This window comes from Zea mays, chromosome 10 (genome assembly GCF_902167145.1).
Source record: "Zea mays cultivar B73 chromosome 10, Zm-B73-REFERENCE-NAM-5.0, whole genome shotgun sequence".
Classification (NCBI taxonomy): Eukaryota; Viridiplantae; Streptophyta; class Magnoliopsida; order Poales; family Poaceae; genus Zea; species Zea mays.
Genome location: NC_050105.1, coordinates 106,184,665 through 106,199,899, shown reverse-complemented (window position 1 = coordinate 106,199,899; position 15,235 = coordinate 106,184,665). Strand labels below are relative to the sequence as shown.

Sequence of the window (15,235 nt, the reverse complement as noted above, 5' to 3'; positions counted from 1 at the left end):
CGGGGGGCCGTGCCGTCCTGACTGCGCTGCCCTAGTGCCCTCCATCCCCATTCCCCGCTCTGCTGTGCTCCGGCCCTCTACCACACGGGACACGGCCAACACCGCACAGCTACCGTCCAAATCGCCGCATATAATGTAGCCTGGCCATGGATACTTTCCCTCCTCGCCTCCCCCTCTTCGTCAGCCCCGCATCTGGCCCGGATTAGCCGCCTCCGGCTCCCTCCCGGATCGCCCCACCAACAGCCAGCCTCGCCAGGTATGTCTCGTGTTCCCTCATCTGGACGCTTCTCCCTTCTCGGCCGGCCGCCTCGTTGGTTGCCATCAGCGGACGCCGCCGATTCGGCTCTCCTTGCTGTGTTCGGCGTCGGGTCGCGCGACAGACGATTCTATAATATGGAGTACATGCGTGCCGCGCACTGTTTAGTGGTTCCTGCGGTCGTCCGTCGCTGCGGGAATGTTCCTTTGTTGCTAACGAATTCAGTGATTGTGGTCGTACGGGTGATGCCAATTCAGTAATCGCCTGCCATCTTTAATTGTCTGGTGAGCCAGTCGAGACGCCGGTTTGGCGTTAGGAATTATTGGAATTCCACAGCGCCTGGCATTTCGTTCCATCCCCCATCTTGTACGGATCCTTGGGAGATTCTAGGCTCCATCTGATCTCGCTGCATTTTGTTCTTTTCCTCCAGTCCGAGGCGCAATAGATAAGTTCGTGTCTGTAGTTGCTACCATTTCTCTACTCTCTACGTATGTAATTTATTCGCGGGAATATTTATTGAAATGTTGGTACGGACGACAGAAAAACAAAGGGAGAATCAGGGGTTGTTGGATTGGATTGTAGCCTGCGCCACCATATTTTAACTTCAAATCCGTTGAGATATGCTTCTTTTTCGGGTCTCTTTGTTTCCTTCCTCCTTTTGCTGGAGCCACTGACTTTGATGTCTCACCACCATTTCTTCATTGCATTCCCTTTTCTCTCAACTTGAGGCATCCTTGTGTACACAAGATCTGCCTACGTGTTTCAGGTTCTTGATTCTGTTTATATGCAGTCGGAAGCTTTAGGCGGTTAGGCCCAGCTGATTTGTTGTTGTGTTGTTTCTTGTACAGCTGATCTAAGCCAGGCGCAACTGTGAAACAATGGCGACATCCAAGAAGGATCCCCCCAATCCTAGCAGAGGCAGGACGTCACCCAACCTCATGTCGTCCAGCAGTGAGTCCTCTGGGCACGGATATGGTGCTAGGCGGGCTCGGTCTGTACCGAGTTCCGCGCACCGCAAATTTGGCTCATCGTCGCCGTCTGTGTCTGCCTCTGGCTCCACAGACGTGCATCATTCATCATTGTTCAACGCTGGTAGGTCCATCTCATCACGGACCATGGGCTCTTCCATCCAGGGCACCAAGGCCCAGCCATTCCCATCTGCAGCCTCAAAACCTACACTGGCAAAGGAGAAATCCGACAAGGTCAGCACCACCTTGCAGCGGCCTCCAGTGCTTGCTGTGCCGGCAGCTAAGGCATCGCCATCCACCTTGCCGAGGAGTAAGCCATCTCCAAGGCCTAGTTCTGACAGTTGCAAAGCGGCAGCATCACTGAAACCTAGCAGTCAGAGGGTCATGTTGCCAGGTGCTGCTCAAGGAGACAAAGTTCAGCCACTGTCTACCGCACAGTCACCTGGTGCAGCTGCAAGGAAGAGATTGGATACTGTTAATGGTGCTACTACCAACTCAAAGGCTAAAAGTGTTTCTCAGAAGGCAATGGGGGCATCTTCAGCCAGGAAGGAGAAACATAAGGACCCATCAATGCAGATTAAGGGAACTGAGTGCATAAACACCACCACGTCTATAGAAGAGCACTTGCACAAGGAGCTCCCCGACCCAGTTGATCTGAAATCCATGGAGATGACTGTACCTGATCAGCATGAGCCATCTTTCAATGAACCAGAACATGTACTCAAAGACGATGAGAAATCCGAGGGTCATTTCTCTGAAGAGAAAGTAGATGCAGGAGCTAATGAGATTCATAATGGAGGGCAAGATGACAATGGTGGTGTCAAGACTATATATGAATGTGGGATTGTTGAGAAGAAGGCTGACCGGAGTGTGGATAAGACAGTGCCGAAGACTGAAGTGGCTCAGGTATGGAGGAAGGATGATCCAAAGGGCAATGACGTGATTGAGGAAACCAAAAGCAAGCTCCTGCTGGAGAGGAAGAGCCGGGTGAAGGCCTTGGTGGGGGCCTTTGAAACTGTATTGTCGTTCAAGGAGTAGTCCTCAATCTTGTCTTCTGGTCTCTTGTGCCCATCTCAATATTGAGTAATATATATGATGACTTCCTTGGCTCGTTGTACTCTATATCGTATTTCCTTTTTCTGAATCATCGTTGCATTCGATGTGGATTTGTCTATTTGTTGCTCTTTATTGATGTAGAATTAAATTAAATTCCGGTGCTTATGGCGAGAACATTTGGATTCTGTGAGGAATATTCTTACTTGCAATTTTTAATATCTTTCAAATTGTGCGCTATAATTTCGTCAGGTCATTACTAATTCTGATTGCTGAAAGCTGATACATGTTAGACATGGGAGGGTTCCCTGTATATCTTGTAAATAAAAAAATCTGTATCGACCGTCAAATGTATTAGTATACACATTGTGCTAAATGTATGTCAATAGGAAAAACAGTTCAATTGTTGTTTGGAATCAGGTGTAAGCTGGAGAAGCTTCAGTTGCCATGTTCTTCTCTTTAATTGATAACCCAAAAGTATCTGCACAGTTAAAGTTTCAGATGCAGATTTTGTAGAAAGCGATTCTGCTTAACATCTCCAAGAGACTAGTCAAATGGTTCGTCAAGTCAAATTTTGGCTACTCAACAGTAAAATAACTCTCAACAGACTAGTCATCTGACTCAAAGCTATCCGACTCTTTAAATTGACTCCCTAACTAATCAAACTTGGCTAACCACTCTGACTAGCCAAACTAGATAGATGACAAGCATCATCCGTTTCTAGAAAACATCAGTTTCTAGAAAACAGGCACAATTAGCATCTTCAAAGACTCTTTATTTTTAGCTCTTTATTTGACTATGTATTTATTTTTTTATAAAGATTACGCTCTAAATGTAAAAATAATGCCTAAAACTATAGAGCAGTAGCTCTCTCATTAAATCTATACTATACTTAAAGCACCAATTGTACATATTCCTTATGCAAACAATAACTTATAGTAAAATATAAAAATAATGCCTAAAACTATAGCGCAGTAGCTCTCTCATTAAATCTATACTATACTTAAAGCACCAATTTCAACGGTTGTTCCGTGTCATTTTTACAAATAACCCCTCACATCTATTTAAAATTAACCCGTCGGTTCCCTCTGCGCACGGGCCCGCTAGGTCCGACGCCGCAGGCACGGCACACCGGGCTGCTGACCGTGCCGGGCCAGTCCGTCGGGCCATTTGATTAAATCAGCGTAAAATGTAGGCATCGGGTCATTTGATTAAATCAGCGTAAAATGTAGGCACGGCACATCGGGCTTCTGACCGTGCTGGGCCAGTCCGTCGGGCCATTTGATTAAATCAGCGTAAAATGTTAAAAAGCGGTGCAGGAGATGGGGTTTGAACCCACACCCTCATAGAAGAAGGGTGGGAGAGTCGAGCCATTTGATTAAATCAGCGTAAAATGTTAAAAACGGTGCAGGAGATGGTGTTTGAACCCACACCCTCATAGAAGAAGGGTGGGAGACACTGGACGAAGTTGTCTAATAAATAGAACATCATGCTCAGATGTTTGTAATATTGAATATAAATTGTACATATGTATATATATGATTTTTTTTGTAAAATAAAAAAATAATCATGTCGGGTCAGCACTACGGGTCGATGCTACGACCCAAGTACCGCACGACGCTCGTGCTGGGTTGGCCCAGACACTATTAAATGGGTTGTGCCTTGGGGCGGCTCGCCAGATACGACCTATTTGACCATCTATACCTCAGTTGTCACCACCTCGTTCACCATCCTGCTTTTTTTCTCTCTCCCCTCATGCCTCCACCTCCGCGCCACCCCATTCTCGGCAGAGGGTGTAAGAGCAGGCGCCTCCTCCCCGTATTCGTCCGACACCAGCCCCGACACCGACTCGCGTAGTGGCTATTGCATGTCCACGAGGACGTTTCATATCATGCGCGCACCATCGTTTTCGCCATCGTCGGATGCCCTGTTCGTCTTCCCGGCCTTCGTCCTATTCTTCCTCCCCAACCTGCTGCCCACAGTCGCAGCCGCGAGCCGACCGACGCTCGTCGACGCGGGTACTGGACGAGTCGGTCATGCTCCTGGCCTTTCTCTGTGCGTGTCGTCGAGGAGGACATGGTGACACCTGCCACGCTTAGGTTATCTTGGTGATGAGGAGTCCAGGTCTGAGATATTGGACAACCAAGGCACATAGCGTGGCAACAGTCGGCATATGCTATAGAGTTGGTGGTGTTGTTGTGTCGCTTTGGTGGGTCCAGGGTTGAGAAGACACTCGCATTCTCTCGCTCTTCTCGGACTGACGCCTGGTGCGGGTGCCTCTCGGTTTGGAGCTGCTCCGACTGGGCTTCTTTCCCCGCTTGCGTGCTCTCTCCATATATGTATCTAGCGGTATACTACCCATGTCGCCTCCAGATGCCTAGGTCTTCGTCGTGTCCTTCTCCGGCAACGAACAGGTATGCTCGCCTCTTCCCTTCCCCTCCTGCTCTACGAAACCTTGGAAGTGGGGGAGGCGATGGATGGGGTCTCTGATTTGCTGCCTATGGTACTCGTGCGTTCATAAAAAAATATTATGCGAAAAACGGAGACAATAAATAAAAAACCTTGAGATCTTTTTGGTGGATAGTTTATGTGGATATTATTGTGAGCCGTCGCAACGCACGGGCAACCGACTAGTTCACTTTTAACTTGTCTCAAGTTCTTATCTAGTTTTCAGTATATGCAAGTTACAACTTTGTCATAAGTGATCTGGTTTCTTGTACTTCTCCAACTTGTCATAAGTGCTCTAGTTTCTTAGTCTATGGCTAGCAGATAGGGCATATGGTCGTGCAAATCATTCTTTTACACTGTATACAACACTATCAACAGAGTGGAGTTTGAAATAGGAGATATGGATGAGTAAGCTGGTTGGAGATAGCCTTATACTTGCAATTTACACACTCAGACTTACTAAGCTTGCAAATATCAATTTTAGATGTACAATTTAGTATGCCTTTATTCAGATACTGAGCGAGATTAAGGTTCATCAAGATCAACCAATCATCACGTGCTTAATACCCCCTCCGTCGCAAAATATTATTCATTTTAGCTCTTGGTTTATATGTCTATATTCATATGGATGATGATGAATCTATACACATATATAAAATGCATACATCAAGTATTATATGAATCTAATAATTATCTAAAACGAATTTTAATTTGGGATAGAGGGAGTAATTTGTAGTAGCTATGATTTTCTTTCTCCATATGAGTTATCTAGAGTTGATCCTTCTTATTTAAGGACGATTCTAGAACAAGAACCTATTTAAGAAGATATAGTTATCCCAGCTAAAATTGAAGAACTATAATTTGTTAAATTGTATATAAGTTCTTTTTGGAGTATGATAAAAGAGGGGCTACAAAATTAGCCAATAGATTTTCTTGGATCGCCTTACCAATACTGAGTATGCCTATTATTATGAGCTCATTTATTACATAGAAACTTAGTGTAAATGCAATCAACCCATTTGAGGGTTTTGGTGATTAAATTACAAAACAAATAAAGTTTCTAACAAGTTTGCTCCTAATATATGTTCAGTTGTTTTAAAGAAAGAATGAACACAAACTCTAATTGTAAGCAAAAAAGGAACGCGTTGTAGCTTAATTATATAAATCATATGGCGCGCTTCATGTGATTCCGTGCAACGACCGCTTTGAATTTTATATTTCTTAAGTCGTAGGATTCACCGTAAAATTAAGAGGGATCTCCAAAAGTAATTGTGTTTGCAAAGCTCAAGTCTCTATTTCAAAATCTTATTTCAAAAACCAAGTCTTTGGATACTCTAAGGGTTCAACTGGTGCGAGGTTTTGGGAGTTGGAGAACCTCCCTGGTCAAAAGCTGTTGAACCTTGCATAAGGGGTAGCTCAACCTGCCTTGAGTAGTGGAGCTCTCTGCTCAAAACTAGTTGAACCACCCCTCCTCCCCCCGGGCGGTTGAACCGGGGTTTTCTCCTGTGACCTCTCTGCTCGATCCCAGTTGAACCAATCCTGGGGGCGGTTCAACTGGTGTCAAGGCTGACTAGCCGTTCTGCCACCCTCTGCAGGTCAGACTAGCAGACTGTGGCATAGGCGGCTGAACCAGACCTCAGGGGCGGTTCAACCGGTTTGGGCCAACTTAGTTTCTAGTTGAACCTGGATTGGCTCTGCTCAAAACCCTTTCAACCGAGTTTGGGCACAGTTCAACTGCTTTCCACGCAAAAAGTTCCAATAGTCAGCTCCTTTTGAGAGACCCCTTGTCTCTCTCCTCATTCACTACTGCTGCACCCCGCATTCAAAGCTCACCAACTTGGAGACAAAAGCCCTAACTCTCTCTCTCACACACACACCCCGAATCTCCCTCTCATCGCTTGATTGAAGGAGCCCTTTGGTGTGAGGTTTGAAGTTCTTCATTCCGGACTTGGATTTCCTTGTTCCCCTCTTTCTCATATCTTGAGCTTGTTGCAAACACCTCTTACACAGATTTGTTACTCTTTGAACCTAGGGTTCCTTGACAGTTGAGATTGCTTGGAAGTCTCCAACTTTATGGATGACCCCAAGAAGTTCGTATCACCTGCTCGTTGAGCAAAGTTTGAGAAAGTGATTACCTTGACCTTGGTGGTTGACTTGTGGAAGATTAGGGTTGAAAAAGACCTGGTCCTTTGTGAGCTCCTCAATGGGGATTAGGGCAACTTTGTGGTTTGGGCGAACCTCGGGATAAAATCTTGTATCTTTGTGTTCTTGCGTTGATTCATTTGTTGCGCTTTATCTTTGGCAAGAAAAGCATCGCGCGATTTACTGTGTGTGTGTGGAGTTTGTCTCCACGGGTTTATCATCCTTTTCACTTAGTATATCTCTTGTGTTCTTCGCCCAAAGGAATATCTCATTATTCTCCGCGTTGTTTGTAGCCTAGATTTATTCTTGTAGTTGGACTAGTTCAAAGTGGTTTAAACACCCTTGTAACGGTTGAATTGGCCTGCACCAGTCGAACTGGTAATTTGACTTTATTTCGATGTTTATGGTGAAAATTTAAGAATCGAATCGGATTAGGATCGGTCTCTATTCCTATTTATTTTTGAACTAAAATTTATTAAGGGCCTTACTTTTCATGAAGAAATATTTGGATCGCGATCCATATCACCTATATTTGTACTTCATCTTTCGTTAACTAGCAAGCCTGACCTTTTATTGGGTGGATATGTATGAGATGCAAAGGTAAACCTCTTTTCATGTGACCGACACTTCTAAACAAAAAATGTTTTAGAAACTTTGTGCCTTTGTGTATTGCGCATAGATACATGGAGCCACAGATGTTTGGGGGCTCAACGCGCGCCATAGATCCTAGTTCTAGATCCTCCAACAGTGTGAATCGTCCTCGATAAGATGTCATACATTTTTAGGGTGTTTGGTTTGAGGAATAACGTGATCTATCTTCTCACTCCTCACTTTTTTATTTGGTTTGTGGAATAGAATGGATTGATCTATCACCACCCCATTCCTCATAAGCTAATAATTAGTATATACATGAGGAGTGGGTTGATTCCACCAAAATTGATGGAATGAACTTATGATGCATCACCTCATGAAGTATAGAGTGACTCCACAAACCAAACACACTTTGTATCAATCTACAGTTGATGCCAACGTAAAAAAGCACCTACTAAAATTATAGTACCAGTTTATTGATTGTTGCTACTAGGATGCCAAAAAAGATATTGCGCTTTCTAAATGTAGTCTTATCGTACTGACCCCATTACATTGATAACATCGTACTCCCTCGGTCCCAAAATAAAATTTATTTTAAATATTTAATAGATTTATATAAAACTTTTGATGTATATATTTTATATATGTGTCTATTATAATACCCGTGTGTTACAACGGCACTAGTCACGAAAACGGGCCTTCCATGTGTAACAATCACGAAAACGTTGATAACTCACATATGCAATTTGGATTGTAGACTACAACAAACTATCTAGATTAAACACACCGTTCATATATATATATATATATATATATATGTAACACCCCAGGTGTTACTTAGGGTTTTCACTCAAGACTACACAAGTAAGCTCATCATCACATGTGACTTAAGTTGGGAAAAGTACACCAAAGTTGGAGCTCAAGATCCTAAGTAAGTGCAACCTATCTTAGATGTCAAGCGTTGGCCTACCATGTACTTTAAATGGGGAGAAATTGCCCAAAACCCTAATGCACCCCCTGTGGACAATTGGAGTACTATAGGTAAGCATGACCAAAAAGTTATTAAAACCCCTTGATCATATCTTGGGCCCATTATAAAAGATGTAGTGCACTTAATACCCTACAAATAATAGTAAGAAAGTAACCCCAAAAAGATTTTAGAAAAGCCCCAAAAGATTCACAAAAGGGGTGAGCACAAAAGAAAAATCAGAATTCTTCTAAGTCCAAAACCACCCCCTTTCCAAAGATCAAACATGTTCACCCTCATTCAAACTTCAAAACCAATTGACCCAATTGACAAAGTGGCACCAAAATACCTCTGGAATACCCTGGAGAAAGTTGAACCCCACCCTAAGTCGTTTGACATGACTTGGCATAGGTTTTGTCCTGGTTTGGACAGCTAGGACAGAGGCAACTTCTCACCCCTATATCTCCCTATCCCGACCGTATCTTGGCTTGGGACTCACATCAAAAAGGTAGGATATGGTGCAGGGAAGAGACCGTACACAAGGGTTTTGCCAAGATCTTCACGCTAAGGTGCTCCAATCGGTCGTTGAACCATGGCAGAAGCAAACACACACGTGTTCAACGCGGGCTGACACTCGGGGGCGCGCTCAGAGCACGCCCGTGCGCGAACCCCCGCGCGTCCGCGGCCGCCCGTGACCACGCCCGCGCCACGGCTATAAAGCCCGCCCCAGTGCCCGGCTACTTTCCCCGTTGCATCCTCTGTCCAACGCTGAACTCCACGGAGCTCGCCCATAGCTCCGGCGACCTCTCCGCGACCCGCCAGAGCCGCCCAAGGACAACCACCGTGGCCGAACCGTTTCCCGCCCTCCTCCGCTCGATCCAAGCCCCTAGGTAGCTTCCCTGGGAGGCCATGAAGCTTGCCGAGGCTTGAACCGAGGACCCCCGCCACCGGAAAGGCGCAATCATGCTCGCTGGAGTTCGGAACCCCGCCGACGCACGTGGACCGGGTGAGTCTCTGCGCCATTTTCTGATTCACTGCACACAGCCTCTACGTCACCCCGTGGAGCTCATCGTGCCGTTTGATTGAACTAGATCGCCGTGGTTAGGCCGGAGCACTCGCCGCCCACGAGTTCACCCGCCTGCGCACGTGGACCGGTCGATTCCGGCCACCACCGTCGTCGAGCCGTACCTCGTTGTGACCGCCAGGACCTCCCGAAGCCAACCCCGCCCCTCGCTGGGCCTCTCTCACTGCCGGTAAGCGCGCCACCCTTTTCCTTTCTGCGGCTACTGTTTACATAAGGGGAGGGACCTCGGGGGAAGAAGAAGAAAGGCCAGGGGGTTTTGTGCGCTGTCAGTGACTCAGGGGAATAATAGCACATGGGTATAAATGAAGGGATTGATTTAGAAAGAACCTAGGGTCTTTGGTGCAAAGTAGTTTTCCAGGAAACCTTTTAAAAATTCTAATTTAAATCCAAACAGAACTTGAAAAATTCATAACTTCAGTTTGGTTTACCCAAATCGAGTCTAACCAATTTTGCCAGATCCTAAATAATGTAAACTACTTAGGAAAAATATAAAACCCCTAAGTGTTACAGAAAACTTTAAAGTTTTGATTTAAATGATTAACTGGTCAAAAGCTAAAAGAAATAAGGAAAAATAGCTACACTATTTGACTGGGGTTAAGAAAATTTAGGGAAGTTCTTAATCACTTCCTAAACTGTTTAAAAATAATAAACCTCTCTGTACACTAAGTTAAGGTAGATTTTACCATTTAAATCATTTTTAGCCTAAAGTTAGAGGAAATATCAAAGGTAGTTTAAAATAAGAACCAGGGGGCACCCACATTTTTGTTAGCTCTCTTATTCAGTGCAGTTCACTAGAAAAATTTATTATACCTTTGTTTAGTACAAAAGAAAGGAGATACCTTTTAATTTAGAAAAACAAGGAAACCTTGAAAAAACCCTAGAAAAATAACCCTAAAAAGAAAACACCCCAAACCTTGGGATAACTAATATTTTGTTATTATGAACATAGGAAAAATATGGAATATGTTGTTTGATATTTTTCAAATAACAAGTTAGTTATAAGCACCTTTTTGGCATAAAACTTTAGAAGTTCACAACTAAATATCCAATAGGCCTTTTTCTGTGGTTTTTAACACAGAGACCTAATATCACCTATGTATCTGGACAAAAATAATATTTGGTACAGAAACCTCAATTAAATCATAGCTATAGTGTAAAGTGCTCTTTTAAAACTTATCTTTGTTAATTTTGCACAAGTAGTATCTGAATCAGTATCCACCTCAAATTTATAGGACATATTACAGTGACAACTAGTAACCCACTGAAATTTTCACAGAATTTTTGGAAAGAGTTACAGTACTGTTGTAGTTCAAACCCACACTAGAATTCATAAATAGAAAATGAAAAAGGGAAATTAATAGTGGAGACTAATGTTACCCTAACTAACCCAGCAAAACCCCTTGAGTACCCACTAAAAAGAGGCATTCCAAGTCTCAATCCATTTATGCTTAGGCAAGAAACTCAAAACCTAAAGCGATAAGCCTAAAACCCCCAAGAACCTCTTATAACAAGAAAAACCCAAATGATTAACCAACTTAGTTTTTTAGCACTAAGGTGTAATTGCTATTAAATTCTGCATAATCATGGCACACATATTCTTATTCATTGCATTCGATAGATTGCAACCTCGCCGACGGAGAGTACGTCCTCGTGCCGGAGCAAGGAGTTGCTAAGGAGGTAGCCCCGAATCCAGCACCAGAGCCTGCCCCAGCTTTGGAAGGCAAGCCCCGGTTTTATGCATAACCTGTTCTATATGATATTTTACTACACTTAATGTTTGTAGGCTTGTATTGTGCACTTAAGTGTAGGAGTTGATTGAAACCCTAGTTGCATGAACTCAGGAATCCTTGTTGAAATGGATACTAGTATGCTAGGTCGAGTAGCTGCCTTGCTAATTAGGGATCTCGGTAGAAGTCGAGTGATTTTTCTAGCACTCACGCGAGGTCAGGAATTGGTTGTACCCACTTTCATATCATATTGATGCTTGGTCTGTGGACACGGATCCATGGGGATGCGTGGTCTACGAGATGAAATTGGAATAAGGATTAACGTGCGGATACCTGTGTCAAGCGTTTGAACGTACTAAGCACATGCCGAGAAATATGGTAAATCGGTAAGCCTAGTACCTGATTGAACCTGGCAGTAGACTTTGCCCCTCACGCGACCTGAGACATGGTCTCCCATTCCGGTTATGGTGGGTACAAGTGCGGTCACTGCACGACGGCAGTCGGGGTCAGTGAGGCATTGTACGCCAAGGCGGTGAGCCCTGATCTGCTGACGAGGAATCGATGGGGACGATTGATGTGTGTGGGGATGGAGTGCCTTGCCACGTCGTGTGTTTAGGTTTACCTTGCAAGGATAAAAACTCGATTCGAATCGTCTGCTTCTCGCAGCTAATGAGACTGCTTGATCCATTGTACTGCATTGAGTAACAAGTGGAAATGTGATGATGTGGCAAAAGATGTTGATTGCTAAATTTGCTTGGTACCATGAATGAGTAGATAGTACACATCTAGTCTTAAGAGAGTCACACTAAAACTTGATAAAGCTAAAACTTGATTTATAAACTCAGCTAGTGCTTTTGGCAACCAAACCCCACAGCCAAACAGCTGCATGTCTAGAGGTAGAGGAGTAGACTCCTCACACCGGGTAAGTCTAGCTGAGTATTAGTATACTCAGCCTTGCTTGTGGCATAACTTTTACAGGTTCTCTGGAGGACATGGTTGCTGGAGTGACTTGGCCGTCCATCTTGCCACCGGGTTGGATAGTCGAGTGGGATCCTGCCTCGGCTGAGGAGGAGCATGAGGAGTGATGGGACAAGCTTCCCCATCTCTCTGTTTATTTATCGTTAGTTTTATTCCGCTGCACTTCGAACAATGATGACTACTTTTGCTAAAACTCCGATGATGATGTAATAAGTTTAATACTCCTTAATGTATGATTTTATGCTTTATTGTATTTGCTCTGTGACTCACAATCGAGTGAGACTGTGGTACTTGATCCTGTCAGTGGCCTCGTCGGACTAGATCCGAGGGATTGACGGGTTATTTCCATTTAAGTGTGGTCTAGCCTTGTCACACCCGGGTTTTAGGGGTCCAAAGCCCGGGCGCGAACATAAACACCAGGTGTGCTGGGACCAAGTCTCACACATATGATGCATAGTGGCACAGGATCGAATGTCACATCTTTACTATATAACAGGAGTTCTATATAAAATAATTAAATAATTACATCATATGAGGAAACGATCCAGCAACCCAAAGTTGACTGGGAGACGACGGCCTAGACCACTCACGAACTCATCACAGCATCCTCCACGCGCCTCATCCTGTGGTACCTGCTCTTGACCTGTGGGGGGGGGTGTGAGACAGCAAGAGTGAGCTCACATACGTTCATCGCTCAACAAGTTGTGGGGAATAATGTGCATGAACTCGCCAAAGGTGGGAGCTCACGTGAAGTGTAAGGCTTACCAAAGAGGATGGTTAGAGCTGAGCATTGCTTTTAAAGTTGGTCAAAATTTTATTAGCAATTACTAAGTATAAGTAAATACCAACCCAATTAAGTAGTAGAACAAAAGTAATAACATCACCTGCGATGCAATGCATATGACAAATTGAGTTTAAGTTCCATAATTTAATCATGTGAGGGTCCGAGCCGCTCATGACCGTGAGCACGGCTAGTATACCAGTTTTACACTCTGCAGAGGTGGCGCATCTTTACCCACAAGTCATGTTACCCATCTGCCAAGGGATCGCGACTTCCCGTACACCTCTACCGAGGAGGCGAGGCAGGGTAACACTACGAGGCCTTTACAAAGTTCCACTAGCTTCAGAAAACCCGCTACAGTTTATAGGAAGCTCCAATGCAGGAATTCCCTTGCAGGACCGCCATCGCAGCAAAATCCTCCCGAGGGTCTCCCTACACTGACCACTCCCCTACTGCCCTTGCCCCTTTCGGGTAAGGTAGTCCTCCACTAGCTTTCCTAATTAATCAGCCAAGGGCGTCCCATTATACCCTTGTGGTAGCACTGTTTTCCCGGGTGGTCGCTCCATGTTCCAATTAACATAATGATCTTATCATGAACGATAAATAACAACGGATAACAAAAGTATAATCATGAGTAATGTATCTTCATACCCAAAACCACATAAAGCACTAGCAAGTACTACCCAAAAAGTTCAGTGGTAACAAGGTATAAAGATAACCAAACTAGGGTAACCTATTGGGTCCCATCAAAATTAACCTATGCAGATCATTATGATTAATTAGAACATGGCTGGGTAAAAAGAAGTGATCAAGGGCACAACTTGCCTGAGACTTGAGATTCCAGGTACCAGGATGATCTTCAGATGACTCGTAACCTCGCGCTAGTCGTAGCAATACAAACAAACATAGTATAGACAAAATTAACAACACATCAAACATAAGCACAAACTGAATAATAATAATCTACGCGTCGCTACGAGACCGTGGGATCCAGAACTACTAAGATCGGAGTTACGATTAAGGAGTTATGATTTTCGAAGTGCGTGTGTGCTTGCTACAAAATTAATTGAGTAATCAATTCTAATATAGATTTCATGTTAAAACAGTGTTACCAAGTAGTAGGAAATATTAATAAAAAATTATGGGAACTGGAATGGACTAAAAAGGATTTAAAATACATTTTCTATGATTTATACAAGTTTCTACCATTATTTTTGTATTAAAAATGAATTTAGAATGAATTTCTCTGATTTTATAATCAGCCTGGACTGCGCGCCAAAAACAGAGAACCTCAGGGTCTATTGCGCAAGAACACCTAGGACTCAGGCATACGGTCGATGGACTGCGGGTTTAATATTAAAGAATCCAGGGTCTCTTTAACAAAATGTAGCCTGCGAAGAGGTATCGATTAATATGGGTCGTTGGATTACGATCGAGCGGATCCGATTAGTTTCAAACCCTACCGAACCGGTATGCAGTTCCAGCCGTCCGATTTTGATCAAACGTCCAGGAGCACCCCACACCATGATCTCATCTGATTCATCCATGGGTCGATCGACGGCACGGAATAATCTCAGGAAAGGAGTACGTGCACATCAACCGCGACCGTGGATTTCAAGATCGACGGCCACAGTACTTCTTCTCCACGCGAATACCAAGTGTGGCAGCGCCGTTTCTCCCCCCACGGCGGCGCGCTCACCGGAGACCGCGCCCTAGCGTTCAAGTGCCCCCGACTGTAACGCCCCGAATTTTGCAGTTGAATTTTTTCTTTTCTTTACTCGCCAAAATTCGGGCGTTACCTTTTCTTTTTCTTTTTTCCCTCGCTAAACCTTGACCTTTTCCAAAGTTCTAGCGGGATTCGGTTTGGATTTCCCGTGTAAGAAAAACCCAAAATACTTTATGTTATTTGATGCACCATGCCGAGCCTTGCATTTCTTTTGATTGGTTTGAAAGTGCAAATGCATTCATGTAGAAAGATCGGATTTCGAAAATGAGGAGAAGATCTTTTCTTTCTTTTTCTCTCTCTTTCTCTCTCCTCTTTTTCTCTCTCTCCCGCGCCGTGGGCCGACCCCGGCCGGCCCAGCCGCCCCTGGCGCCCCCTCTTGGGCCTTGGCAAGCCCAGCCGCCCCCCATCTCCCTTTTTCCCCAAACCCTCTCCCTCTCCCTCTCATTTTCTCTCATTTTCTCTCCCCCACCCTAAGCCGCCGCCGCCCCTACCCGCCCCTGCCCTAAGCCGCCGC

The 15,235-nt window shown here is 44.5% G+C and overlaps 1 protein-coding gene across 2 annotated transcripts; it reads left to right on the top strand.

The window, feature by feature from the left end:
* On the top strand, positions 1-2,508 carry LOC100192811 (uncharacterized). 2 transcript variants are annotated; one of them, NM_001138004.2, is made up of 2 exons: positions 1-256; positions 1,105-2,508. In NM_001138004.2, exon 2 carries the CDS (start codon positions 1,135-1,137, stop codon positions 2,260-2,262), a length of 1,128 nt encoding a protein of 375 aa, NP_001131476.1. In that variant the 5' UTR covers positions 1-256; positions 1,105-1,134; the 3' UTR covers positions 2,263-2,508. The 2 variants fall into 2 exon arrangements, with proteins under 2 accessions (NP_001131476.1, XP_020400456.1); XM_020544867.3 differs by lacking the exon at positions 1-256 and adding an exon at positions 356-1,022 and having other exon boundaries at positions 1,105-2,498.
* The last annotated feature ends 12,727 nt before the right edge of the window (positions 2,509-15,235 follow it).

What these genes read in the sequence shown, in the direction of transcription:
- LOC100192811 (NM_001138004.2), top strand. Translation starts at nt 1,135, where the DNA reads ATGGCGACATCCAAGAAGGATCCCCCCAATCCTAGCAGAGGCAGGACG.